The following is a 13,058-nucleotide window of genomic DNA, read 5'->3' on the forward strand; positions in this document are numbered from 1 at the left end:
AGCCCGCGGCTTTAGAGCCACACTGCTTGGGTTCAAATCCTGGCCGCTCCACTTCTCATCTGTGTGATTGCGGGCAAGCTACTTAACCAGTCTGGGTCTCACCCGTAAAATGAGATTCAGAGTAGTATATACAATGCCCTGGGAAGAGTATCTGCAACACAGTAAGTGCACGATAAACATTCACTTTTTCTTTCATTGTGGATTTACCAGACAAGTTTCCTGGTGTGCCCAGAGCCCCTTCAAACAGGATCTGTTTAGACCAAAGCTCTGGTGGAAGGGTAGCCCAAGTCAGCTGTGTATACCCCATGCTCCCACACATCAAACCACGGTGGCATGGGCATACAGAGAGGTCAGCCAACTCGCCGGCTGGCCGGCAGCCCCTAACCCACTTTAGCCCAGCACATGAAGCTGAGTTGGGAAACAGGTTCTTTTCTCTGGAGCTACACTAGGAAATCGGGAGCAATACAGGCTCCCCAGGTCTGCCTTTCTTCCTAACAATAGTAACCCAGGTCCTTACGATAAACTCACCTGGATTTATTATTGTGATAATGTCAGTGATTCTGTTTTTTTCTCCCAACCAAAAGATCTCCCAAAGAACATAAGTTTGAATTACTGATGTCTCATGCGAAAGATATATGCACTTTAAACAAAGGACGGAGTTTGACTAAAGGAATACATTTCTAGTTGAAACATTCTGGGTCACCAACAAGATGGCTGGAAGGCTTTCTGTCCTTTTTGAAATTAGACTTTTTAGGCCATCAGTGAGCTATCTAAGACATGAACAAAACTGGTTTTCATCAGAGTCACCTTTTAACATCCACCCCCATTTCAAATCCAGGTTCTCAGGGTCTGCGGGTATAATCAGGACTAAAGTCTTCGTGACTTAAGGTGAATAAAGAGCACACTCTTTTCTGGTTAACTTCCTTGTCACTCTGGAGAATATCCCTAACCACTATTTCTCAAACGAGAAATCATGGAGCTTTCTGGAGAGAAGGAAGAGCTGCTGCAGGCCAGCGAGGGCAGGACTTAACGTGGCTCATGACCGGGTCTCGGCTGAGCAAAGACAGGAGAAGCCAGTCGTCCTCCCTCCATCACGAACCTACACTGTACCGGATACCACGTCAGATGCTGGGAATACAACAACGGTCAAGACAGACGTGATACCTCGCGCCGCGGAACTTACGTGCTAATGGAGGAGACAGATCGAAGTGATCACACAATGAGACAATTACAAACCATGGATAAGTGCTAAGGAAACAAACAAACAAGGTGCTAGGATCCGAACTGCTTTACTGCAGCGCCTCCTTCTGGTGACCTAAAAGTTATGGATTCAGTCTTAAAAATTGGGCAAAGACCATTCCAGTTGGAGAGAGCAGTGAGCACAGAGCACTTGGGGATTTCACAGAGTGGAAAGAGAGCCGCAGTAGCTAGGCTGGCCAATGAGAAGGAGAGAAATCAAGATGAGTTTAGTGACGGAACCAAGAGCTAAGTTCTGTAGGGCCTTGGGGGTCACGGCAAGGAGCTGGATTTTATAGGAGAACCACTGATGGGTTTAAGCAGGGAGCAGTGATATGTCATTTACGTTACACAGACATTTACACCACCGTGTGGAGACTGGACGGGAGGGTCCAGTCTCCAGGGACAAGTAAAGCCAACACGTCCTTTTCGAGAGAACTATCACGGCACCCAGGCAATACGGTGAGGGGGAATGGGGTGGCGGCAGTGGAGGTGGAGGGGTCGGAGCTACACTTTAGAACAGGATTATCAGGGCTTCCTTGTTGATGAGAAAGGGGGCTGGGGTGGCACAAGGAGAGGAAACAAGATTTCTACTTGAATAACTGGGTCAGTGGTATCGTTTACTGAGACAGAGGAAACGGGGGGCGGGGTCGGTTCGATACACCGCAGAGCGGTTTGAACTGAGATACCAAATAAGCAGCTGGACCTGGAGCTCAGAAGATGGTCTTGGTCGGCAAGGCAGCGATGGTTACAGGGTGAGAGGCCAGAGGGAGGCTGAGAGAGGAAAGATCCTGGGAGGTGAGGGCAGGGCAGCAGCCGCAGGAGGGGGTTAGGACGGGTGGGGGCGGGGAAGGGGACTCCGGGTTTAGGGACTTCTCAGACGAGGGACGAGGGCCGGAGAAGGGGGACCAGAGGGGAAGTCTGGCTCTGCCTCGATCTGATGAGGACGGGGCGGCAGCAGCCACGGGGAGCGTCGGCTGAGGGTCTACCGTGTGCCAGGCACCCCACTCACCGTCTTCTGTACAACACGCAAAGCCCCGTAACAACCCTGTCAACTGATATTATTATCGTGACGACAATGCTGACGGTGACAGAACCCGAAGCCCGGAAAGGTGAAGCAACGTATCTAAGGCTTCAAGGTTCCTGGGTGTTGGGCCTTGGGCATGAACCCAGGTTTGACTGTCCAATGGTCATGGTAAAAAGTTTGCAATAAGGTTAAGACTGTACAGAAGTACAGAAGGACCTAAGAATACCGACAACACAACTTCCACACCATCTTCTCTGCTTCCACAGCCAGTTGCCCGGTTCAAGACTAACCTATCGTGGGACTTCCCTGGCAGTCCAGTGGTTAGGACTCTGCGATCTCACTGCTGAAGGCCCGGGGTTCGATCCCTGGTCAGGGAGCTAAGATGCCGCAAGCCGTGTGGTGCGGGGGGAAAAAAAAAAACCAAAAAACCGCGGATGCCTTGCTGTCTCCCCCGCTCCAGAACTACCCAGGGTCAACAGTCGCCCTTTGCTGCCCAAGTCAACCCTCCTCTTAACCGTGAATTCAAAGCCTAACCACACATGTTCCTTGATTTCCCTTCAAGAACTAAAGGAGACAAAATGATCACCTGCAGAAAATGAGGACGCCTAACCTGCAAATTACTAAACAGCCAACAGAAAACCTCTATGAACTAAAGGAACGAGGCCAGTTAACAAAGACACTGACACCAACCCTTTCGTAATGAACCAGTCACAGTCAGTCAGAAAACACAATGAAGAAAGCTGGTTAATAACTAAGCTAATAAACAGAGGACAAAGAAATTCATAAAAATGGACAGGACTGCTATCTTGAAAATGCCATAACATTGAGGGGACATGAAAGGAAGATTGGAATAAAGGAGCCACAATCATATGCCTGGATGGGAAGATCCCATGCCGTGTGCATGGCCCCTCTCTCCAAATCAATATAAACATTTAATTCGGTTACAATAAAAACAGCAACAGACGCTTCAGGAATCTGCCAGATTACTGCGAGGCCACCAGGACCATCCCTATTTTGCAGGTAAGGAAACCAGGGCTTAGACAGGTGAAGAAACATGTCTAAGGCAATCAGTGTGGAGGCACAAACCATCATCACCCGACATCTGCTGCTGCAGAGCTGTGTGTGTGTGTGTGCGCGCGCGCGCGTGCTCCCGCACGTGCAGGAGATGAGGGAACAGTAGGTCACAGAGGGCCCTGAGTGTCGTCACGAGGAATCCGGGCAATGGAGAGAGTCTCCGAAAGGTTTCCTTGGAGAGAAGTGGTGGTGAAGCGGAAGGGTTGGTAAAAGCAAGATCCCATGTTTCCAAAGCGCGCCCTGGCTTCAGTGTGTGAAGGGTAGGTTGGGAGGGAGACGGGGAGATGGGTCAGGAAACAACAGGAGGGACCCAGAGGACGGCAGGTATCTGCAGGAAATGTGCACGGCTTTTCCACAGACGCTCAGGAGGCAGAATCGACAGGGCCGGGCATCAGATTGGATGCAGGGGGGCGGGAGGGAAGAGCCAGCCACGACTCCTGAGGATTTGGCTGGAGCAGCTGAGCACTTGGTGGTCTTGCTCATCAAATTAGAAAACAGAGAAAGAAGCGCAGGGCTGGAGAAGACCACGAGCCTGGTTCTGGACATCTTGGGTATTATTTCAAGCAAGTTTTGACAGCATAATATTTGCTTTTCTTCCACTGGGATTATATAAAACTTGTCTGTTGGACTCGCCAGTAATGGGGAAATTCCCTATTTTGGTGGGGCGTTTGGAGGCGGACCGACAATCTACTTTAAGGCTGGCAAATATGAAGCAGACAGTCTGTTGGAGCGATTGTAACAGTGGTAAAAAGGCTCAGGTATGGGTCTCGCATAGATGGCTGGTAGAGCTCCACCCCCTTCCCCTGGCAAAGCCCTCTCTGGGGTCCTGCCCACACTCGCATCAGAAACTAAGCCCCACGCTGCTTCCCCCTTTTCTCCCCTCTACCCCAAGACTCCCACACATTTATTGTACGTTTTTGTACATTTAAGAATATTTCGGTTGGTTCTTGATATTTTCTCACTATAATTCCTCCTCTTTGACATCCTAGGCTACGCACATTCATTCCATTACATGCCTTCAAACATTACATTGTTTTAAAGCCTGGTAAGAAAGTTTTCAACAGGAAGGCATGTAACTGGAAGCTACCCTTTTTTTTTTTTTTTTTTTTGCGGTACGCGGGCCTCTCACTGCTGTGGCCTCTCCCGTTGCGGAGCACAGGCTCCGGATGCGCAGGCTCAGCGGCCATGGCTCACGGGCCCAGCCGCTCCGCGGCATGTGGGATCTTCCTGGACCGGGGCACGAACCCGTGTCCCCTGCATCGGCAGGCGGACTCTCAACCACTGCGCCACCAGGGAAGCCCTATCCTTTTTTTAAATTAATGAAAGTGTCTCCAGGTGTCTGTTTTATTAACGTAACGATCCACCACATTTCCCTGATCCTTAGACTTAGCTGTTGATCAGAGTGTGAAGAAAGGTCAGCCGGGGGCTTAGCCGGTGGGGCAGTGGTTAAGAATCCGCCTGCCAATGCAGGGTACACGGGTTCGAACCCTGGTCCGGGAACATCCCACATGCCACGGAGCAACTAAGCCCGTGCGCCACAACTACTGAGCCTGTGCTCTAGAGCCTGCGAGCCACAACTACTGAAGCCTGCGTGCCTAGAGCCCATGCTCCGCAACGAGAAGCCACCGCAATGAGAAGCCCACGCACTGCAACGAAGAGTAGCCCCCGCTTGCCGCAACTAGAGAAAGCCCGCATGCAGCAATGCAGCCAAAAATAAAATAAATTTATAAAAAAAAAAAGGAAGAAAGGTCAGCCAGAGGAAAGCTGTTTTCTCTATTCCACATGCCTCTGGCCAACTTCTCTGGCCAAGAAGAGCAGAGCTGAGATCCCCTGGCTCACCTATGGCAGCCTACCCAGGTAAACGAGAGATTCGGAGAGGAAATGCAAATTTGAATACATGAAATGAGAAAGTAGCTTTATAGAGATGAATCTGTCTTTCTTTACCCAAATAAAGAACTGCATGTACCTAAGGGATGTCTAAGACACCAACCAGCACAGGCTGAAGCAAGAGAGCTTAGGTGCTTGATGTAGAAACTACTTAGGGGTGTCAGGGGATAAGGTAGTCCAGGAAATCAGACAGGTCTCCTCAATAGGGAAAAAGGGGTGCACAGTCAGACCCCCAAATGGAACGTGACCCCGAGTGATCAGCATCTGAGAGAATGTATTTTATGAAGCTCACATGACTGCCTGTAGTAACTCCTAAACCCGCTGCCATCAAATAATATCTTTTACTCTGACAACAAGTTGTGGATAAAGAGAAATGACTTCTCTTACATGAAGGAGGTTTTTTCCTTTCGATCAATAGTCAACCTTCTGTGTTTGAAACAGAATTCTCAGTTTTCATTTCATGGTGTTAAAGTGTAAACGCAAGAAAAGTATTCACCAGACCAGCTTCAAATGTAGAGCTTTTATAATGGATAGAATATACGCTTTTCACTTCCTAAGCTTCAACTGTACTAGTCTTTTAAAATTAAAAACGATGTTCTTAAGCAACTAGATGTTTCCCACAACTTCCGTCTGTAGGGGTTACGGTTCCTTTTATTTTCTGGAATTATTTTATTAATCCAACACAAAATTATTATCATCTATTCAGAAAAGTCTGATGGAAACTGCAACCTGAATAACATTCAAGGATTTTTCTTTTGAAGCGGAAAGCCAGCAATTACCGCACTGGAGAAGGCTATTTTACTATGGTGCATTTCCTCAGCAGAGGAAATGATTTTTGAGAATACTGAAGCCTTTTTTATTCTAAAGCAGGCTAGTAACACCTGTACACAATCTTTCTAGACAACAATAAGACTTTTCTGAGGTTTCGTGTCATGACCATTTAATTTAATAGCTCTGAGAGTTTAAACAGGACACTAATACCTCAGGTAACTGGCACGATTGGTGAATTGGGGATTCCAGTTAACTTAGTTTTTCCATCAACTAATAGTAACCCATTTATGCAATGAAATTTCCTCAGCAGGATACAGGGGATCTGGACATCTCTTTTCAGGTATATACAATTCTGTGTTTTGTCTCTCAGTTTTACGTTCTTTTAAAAGAAAAATCAGCATTTTGCCACCCATAAATCTTCAAATTAAGAAACCAATAATCAACCACATGTCAGAGGTCTCACCAAAAAAAAAAGGTTAACTGTGATAGTATTAGCTAAAGAAAATAAACTTAGAAGCTCACGGTTTACATATTGATGAAGTCGAAGACATCAGAAGATACGAGAGATGACAGGTATAGAAAAAGTTTTTTCCTTTAAAAGCATAAAAAGCGAGGCTTGCTTTTGAAGAATCATAGCAAACGAAACATACTTTTTGAAATAATTCGTGAAAAGAAAAGAAATTTAAAGTTGCCCCTAATCTTTTAACCAGGAGAATAAGGACTGATTTTAGATCCTGACTTCAACTTAGCAGAATTAGAAAGCTTCAGAAGTTCTTAGAAATGGGACAGGTAAACGTAACTTATGAAAATTTCCGACGTGACTTGCCTGGGGCCCAAAGACCCTGGGTCGCCCTCAGTCTTTCGCTGGTTTTGTTTTGAATTTTTTTTTTTTTCCTGCATTGCATGGCTTGCAGGGTCTTAGTTTCCCAACCTGGGACTGAACCCGGACCTGGCACTGAAAGTACCGAGTCCTAACCACTGGACCGCCACAGGGAATTCCCCATGCTGGTTTTATGTTTTAATGAACAGATGCAAAGTCTTTCAAAGGCACGGATGGGACTTGGTTTCTTCCCTCTCATGGTTTCCAGCAGGCAACTTTGGCCTTAGGATTTGAAGTTTTCTGGAATACTAGGTTCCGCTCTCCCTGCTTCCCAGGCCCCACCCCCCGGCGATCCTGATTCAGTGGTTCCAGGATGGGGCCCAGGAACTTGTATTTTTAGTAAGAGCATCATGTGACCCTTATCATCAAGGAAAATTGGAAAATATGGCCCTGGATAATAGGATTTGCCTAAGAACCTGGGTGGAGGTCGTTGGAGCTGGGAGGGATAAGCAGGTTCCCAGGCCCCAGGATCCAGAGAGCCAGCCAGGTTCAGGAAAGCATGGGGTTGCACTCAGAAATCTGCATTTTTAATGAGCACCTCAGGCAACATCTGGTCAACAGAAACATCTCTCTGGTTGCTAAAGTTGCCAAACTGGACTCTGGATGAACATAAAAAACAACCAGAATCAGGAGACACCAAAGTAACGATTCAAAGGGGGATATCGGGGACATCTCGGTCTCCCCGGGCCCAGGCTGCTTCCTGATCTACCCTGATGGGCCATTTCTCAAAGGCCTGCCTCCAGGACCCAAGGTTCAGCCCAAAGCACTCTGGACCACAGGGTGCCCGCCTGTCCCTAGATGAGGCAGAGCGAGGACACCTACCGGTGTACCTCTGGCACTCTGCAGCAGGAATCACCTCAGGGAAACACACAGTGGCAAACTCTCTCTCAGGAAGGTCGTGGCCTGCTTATATCATGCCTGTGAATTGCAAATGAGACCATTCCACGTACCATCGCCTGGTCATAAACGAACATCCCTGTTTACCACAAATTCTGCCGAAATAAACCTGTCTTCACGTACAGTTGCTAAGGCATTTGTGCTTAGAAAAACAAACACTTTAAACACAAACAATACCTTCACATTTTCCCTTCAAAAGTGACTAACGTGCTCCCTACTGAAAAGTTGCAACCAACTTCTTCTGTAATCCCCGCATCACCGTGCTTCACACAGGCCAATAACGATCCGGACCTCTTTGAGGATGCCAAGGGAAATGCCAGACCCAGGTAAGGCTTGGAAGTAAAAGTCAATAAATAAATAGGGCAAGATCATACGTGGGATGAAAAACTCCACTTGAATGCTTCCCCGGGAAGTTAGTTTCCGTTTCATCCAAACGGCTGAACGTGAACTCCAAAAGTACCTTTGGCAGTTCAGCTGTCTTGATTTCAAACCTCTGCCCGTGTGGCTCACATCTGCAACTTAAATATTCGGTATGAAAACAAAGTTATTTAACCGTTAGCACAGGATTCTTCTCCGAAGGAGAGAAGGAAGGGGTGTTTGGGCCCACACACATATACTGATCTTTGACTCTAAATACCAGTGTACGACACGCAATTACTTTGGCTTTGGAAGACTATACTGTTTGCTCTATTGGGGTGGGGTGGGCAGTTACCAAAACAATCTTGTCTTGAACAGCGCCAGAGCTGAAGATTTTTATGTGCGTGAGCTGCAGGGTTTTTTAATGCATGTATAGTACAAATGGTTCTTTTTCATTTTGGAAAGAAAAAAAAAAAAGGTTTGGTGGGGAGGCTGTGCAGCAGTATTTCACCTCAATACATCTTTCAAGTTTGATGGCTCGTAAGCTCGCGGCTTGGTTCTTGTCTTCAACCTTCAGACAACTCTAAGCTGTCCGCAGCAGCTGCAGAGGCCGAGTCTTTAAATGAAATAAAGAAATAATTGCTTCGGGGAACAAAGGGAAGGAGGAAAAAAAAAGCCCCGTTAACTGAACTACATTGTCCCTTGGGATTGTGCGTGGTATGCAGTCCTGATGAATATTGTTCAGTGTGCTAAGAAGGAATCCCCGAGCAATCCTGGAGAATCAGAAGAAGTGTGATGTGGGCGGAGGAGTGTGAGGTTCAGAGGCTCACCTGGGTTGAAATCTCTGCTCGGCTACTGACTAGCTAAGTGACCGTGACAAAGGGCCTTCGCCTCTGGGGTTTCCTGGTTCCCTATCTGCCTTATGGGAATAACACTACCGACCTCAGGGCTGTAATGAAGACTGTAGGGTGCGATTATGCGACCTGCTGGTTCCGTTAAACACAGCAAATCAAACACCCGTGGTTACCTCTGCCCCTTCCCCGACTCCACCTCGAGGGGGACAAATGGTATAAACCCATAACCCAAAAGAATAGGGGAGAAAATGATATCCAAACAGACGTATCAATACAGTGTTGGAAGACAGAAAGCACAGGGGTAAATGATGGATGAGTGAGAGTAGGTGCTGAAACAAACAAATTGGGGGGAGGGAATCCAAGAGGGCTTTGGCTGTTGGGCCAGACCTTCGGCAAGGCTCAGGGATGGGAGGCACCAGGTACTTCTGAAAGCAGAGCCAAAAACAGGGGAACTGCTTAAAGACTACATGAGGACCAATTACACCTCAGACCTCCTCCATCGCCCCACACAACCAGCCACGCTACCTGTGCACTGTCCTCTCAGGAAAGAGGGTCAGTGGAGGAACGGGACCAGAGGAGTTCTGAACATGGGGCAACAGGTGCAGAATTAGGAAGGGATAAGGTGAGAGGCTGAAAATAGGAGACTAAATACACATTTTCACATGGGATGGTGAGTTTGCTGCCCCCTCCTGCATTAGGCTCCCAAATGCTAGCAGCTAAGCCTCTATTCTCCAGGCAGGAGACCACAGGACCCCTTCTCAGCAGAAAGGGACTAACCAAAGAGAAAAGGCCTACAGACACTAGCATTTGGGGCCCCCAATAAAATGACTAGGTCCTTCCTGTCTGATAATCGCTTGTGAAACCTACAACTCAACACATCCTACCCATGCGTATAGAACTTTCAGATGTCTCCTTAGTGCTTCATTCTTAAAAAATTAATGGGTAGCCAAGCATCACTGGATATTTGACCAAAAAGAAGAAAACCCCCCAATCAAACCCCCCACAAAAAAAAAAAGAATTCAGCAAAAAGATACAATGCAAACAAGAAAACTTCAAAGAAACACTAATATGCTCAGAGATATAAAATGTTTTGTATCTATAAAACTAGAACAGAGTAACTTTTTTTTTTTAATTTATTTTTGGGTGCATTGGGTCTTTGTTGCTGTGCACTGGCTTTCTCTAGTTGTGGCGAGCAGGGGCTACTCTTCATTGCGGTGCACGGGCTTCTCATTGCGGTGGCTTCTCTTGCTGCGGAGCATGGGCTCTAGGTGTGCAGGCTTCAGTAGTTGTGGCACGTGGGCTCAGTAGTTGTGGTGCACGGGCTTAGTTGCTCTGCAGCATGTGGGATCTTCCTGGACCAGGGCTCGAACCCATTTCCCCTGCACTGGCAGGCTGATTCTTAACCACTGCGCCACGAGAGAAGTCCCCAGAATAACTTTTAAAAATCAGAAAACTTGGGCTTCCCTGGTGGCGCAGTGGTTGAGAGGCCGCCTGCCTATGCAGGGGACACGGGTTCGTGTCCCGGTCCGGGAAGATCCCACATGCCGCGGAGCGGCTGGGCCCGTGAGCCATGGCCGCTGAGCCTGCGCGTCTGGAGCCTGTGCTCCGCAGCAGGAGAGGCCACAACAGTGAGAGGCCCGCGTACCAGAAAAAAAAACAAGAAAAAAAATCAGAAAACTTGAGAGTTTAAAAATAAGACAGCAGCAATAAAGAAATTCAATGGGAGGATTTGAAGATGCAACCGAAGAAATGTCCCCCAAATGAACAAAAAGACAGAGGAAAAACAGGAGAGAGAGGACTAAACCAGAAAGCCCAATTTCCAACTAAGGAATGTACCATAAGAAAAGAAGAGAGAAAACAGAGGGGGTAATTATCAAAGCTTTCATGTAAGGAAAAATGCCCAGAACTAAAGGAAATGATTTCCAGACTGAAGGGTCTACAAAGTACCCAACACAATAGTGTAGGGTGAGCGGAGAAGTTACTAGATGGTTCCTCTTTGTGAAATTTAGACTATTGAAGCTGAAGGGAAGCTCTCTCAAAAGCAAAGCAGGACATATAAAAAAGTTCGGGAATCAAAATGGCACTGGACTTCTCAATATCAACAAGGAAAGCTAGAAGACGATGAAAAATGCCTTCAAAATTCTGATCACAAATTGTTTCCAACCTAAAATTCTATATATGCAATCACTCCGCTGCAAGTAGAATAAAGATATTTTTCAGCTCCAGGAGGGCCGACCCCCAAGGAAAACATTATAAAGACAGAGCATTTCATGTGCTTTTCACCATACCCACAGGAATTTCTTAGCTCTGAACTAAGTTAGGGCAAGAATTATGATAAGCAAAGGGAAACAAATGACAGTAAGTTTAGGAAGAACAAACTACTGTGTGAGAAAGGAAATCTGATTCTAGTAAGCTACATGGCTCAGCTAAAAATATTGATATAGTCAAAATGAAAATGCTGAGTAACGACTTAACCATTGTGATTTGACTCTATTGGTAGCATAGAGGGAAAGCGTAAGTGCAAGGTCTTCCACAGCAGGAAGTTAACAGATAACACCCGACACTGCAATAGACTCAAGTCATATTAGTATAAGCACATTGTTTAGAAATGAGAAAGTAAAATCCCCAAGAAACAAGTGAGAGAGCGGAAAGTACTTTCCTCAGAAGAGTGGGAAGGCCAGCAGGGCGGGCAGTGGGGGGTGTCCTTTCCTGCTGTGAAACGCACCCTGTACCACTATTTGTCTTTGTAAACTACGCTTAGGTGTTATTTTGACTCATCGCCAGGCCGGAGTCTGTGTTAAATGCCTCCCACTGTGGCCTGGCACGGGGATCGAGGGCAGGTGCGGATGCACCGGGGATGAGTGTCACCGGCATCTGGACCACATGGAATAAGCAGGTATCGGGGGCGAGAGAGAGAAGAGGAACACAGGTCCATGACAGCCTCCCCTGGGCTGCTCAGCTGCCACACGTGTGCCTGTGCACACAGATCCACACACATCTCTAAAATCACAATAATCTAACACCACACACGTCACAATACGAGCCTCCCAAGTGCAACCCAACCTGCATTCAATTCCCTCCCAAAGGGAGAAAAATCTCAAATCACATCTTGCTACTGTGCACAGAGGAGCAGTCGTGGAAGCTCTGCTCTACGAGTCCCGGATTTCTGGCCGTACACAGTTCTCCATATTGTGACTTGTAATTAATCACCTCCCATACGTCCAACGTATACTTGTAGATAAACACCTTGACCGTCTACCGAAAGCTCCCATTTGGGAAAGGGGGGATGGGAAACAGTCCGGAACACACACCCTTGTCAGGCTGTGCTAACTCTTCCCGGGCATCCCTCTCTAGGGTCCTCTGCTGCGGAGGTTCGGGGGGTTTCCCCACTTTACCTGCGATCTCAAGAAGGAGATGCTACACGGTGTGGTGGGTATGGAAACAAATTCCAGGAAGATGTGAGGATTTCGTCAGATCTAAGTTATCAACCGAATGGAAGAGTTTCTGTGTGTTCTGTAAAGTCACGGTTGAATTATATTCTCCGGTTACTGTGATAAATATTCCGTACCAGGAGCAAGCTTGCCTTTCTTGGAAAAAGTCTGTTTCTTTTCTATTAGATGGCGTCCATGTGTCACACATCCTGTCTCCCTTTTTGTGTTGGTTTCCCTGGATTCTGGTCTGGGTGCTAAATTTGAGGCTCAAACATGGTCTTTGTTTATCAATCTGATATATCCTATTTATATTCTCGTCTACATTTGCACATTTTTAATTTCTTCTTTAGCAGCTTTGAGATTTCACACAGCTGCGTACACCATTTTATCGTAAGCCACTCCACATCTTCTTCGGAACAGAGGTTACAAATTATACATAAAATCTATCCTGGGACAGAAGCTGGGCTATCCTTGCTCGAGTCTGCTCTGCGAGATTCTTAGATTCCAAGGTGGGGAAGAAATCAGGCTTTGGATCGCCTGCAAGCCTTGCCAGCCGGTCTTAACTGCTCTCTCTTTTGCTATTTTACACCCAAGTCTTGGTCTGCAGGCCAATCTCTGAACTTATCCACCTCTTTAAGCTGTTG

At 47.0% G+C, this 13,058-nt stretch overlaps 1 protein-coding gene across 3 annotated transcripts in view; it reads right to left on the reverse strand.

Annotated features, from left to right (window-relative positions):
* Positions 1-13,058, reverse strand: part of STX8 (syntaxin 8) — a 240,041-nt gene that overhangs the window by 19,729 nt on the left and 207,254 nt on the right. Inside the window, exon 8 of one of the 3 annotated variants that reach the window (XM_049701681.1) lies at positions 1,214-1,248. The exons of 1 other annotated variant lie outside the window; for it this stretch is intronic. In XM_049701681.1, the coding sequence (XP_049557638.1) occupies positions 1,229-1,248 (20 nt within the window). In that variant the 3' untranslated portion in view covers positions 1,214-1,228. Of the gene's footprint in view, positions 1-1,213; positions 1,249-4,423; positions 8,746-13,058 lie in introns of those variants that run through there. One more of the 3 variants, XM_033422863.2, reaches the window with a different exon arrangement.

Source organism: Orcinus orca, chromosome 19 (genome assembly GCF_937001465.1).
Source record: "Orcinus orca chromosome 19, mOrcOrc1.1, whole genome shotgun sequence".
NCBI classification, from domain to species: Eukaryota; Metazoa; Chordata; class Mammalia; order Artiodactyla; family Delphinidae; genus Orcinus; species Orcinus orca.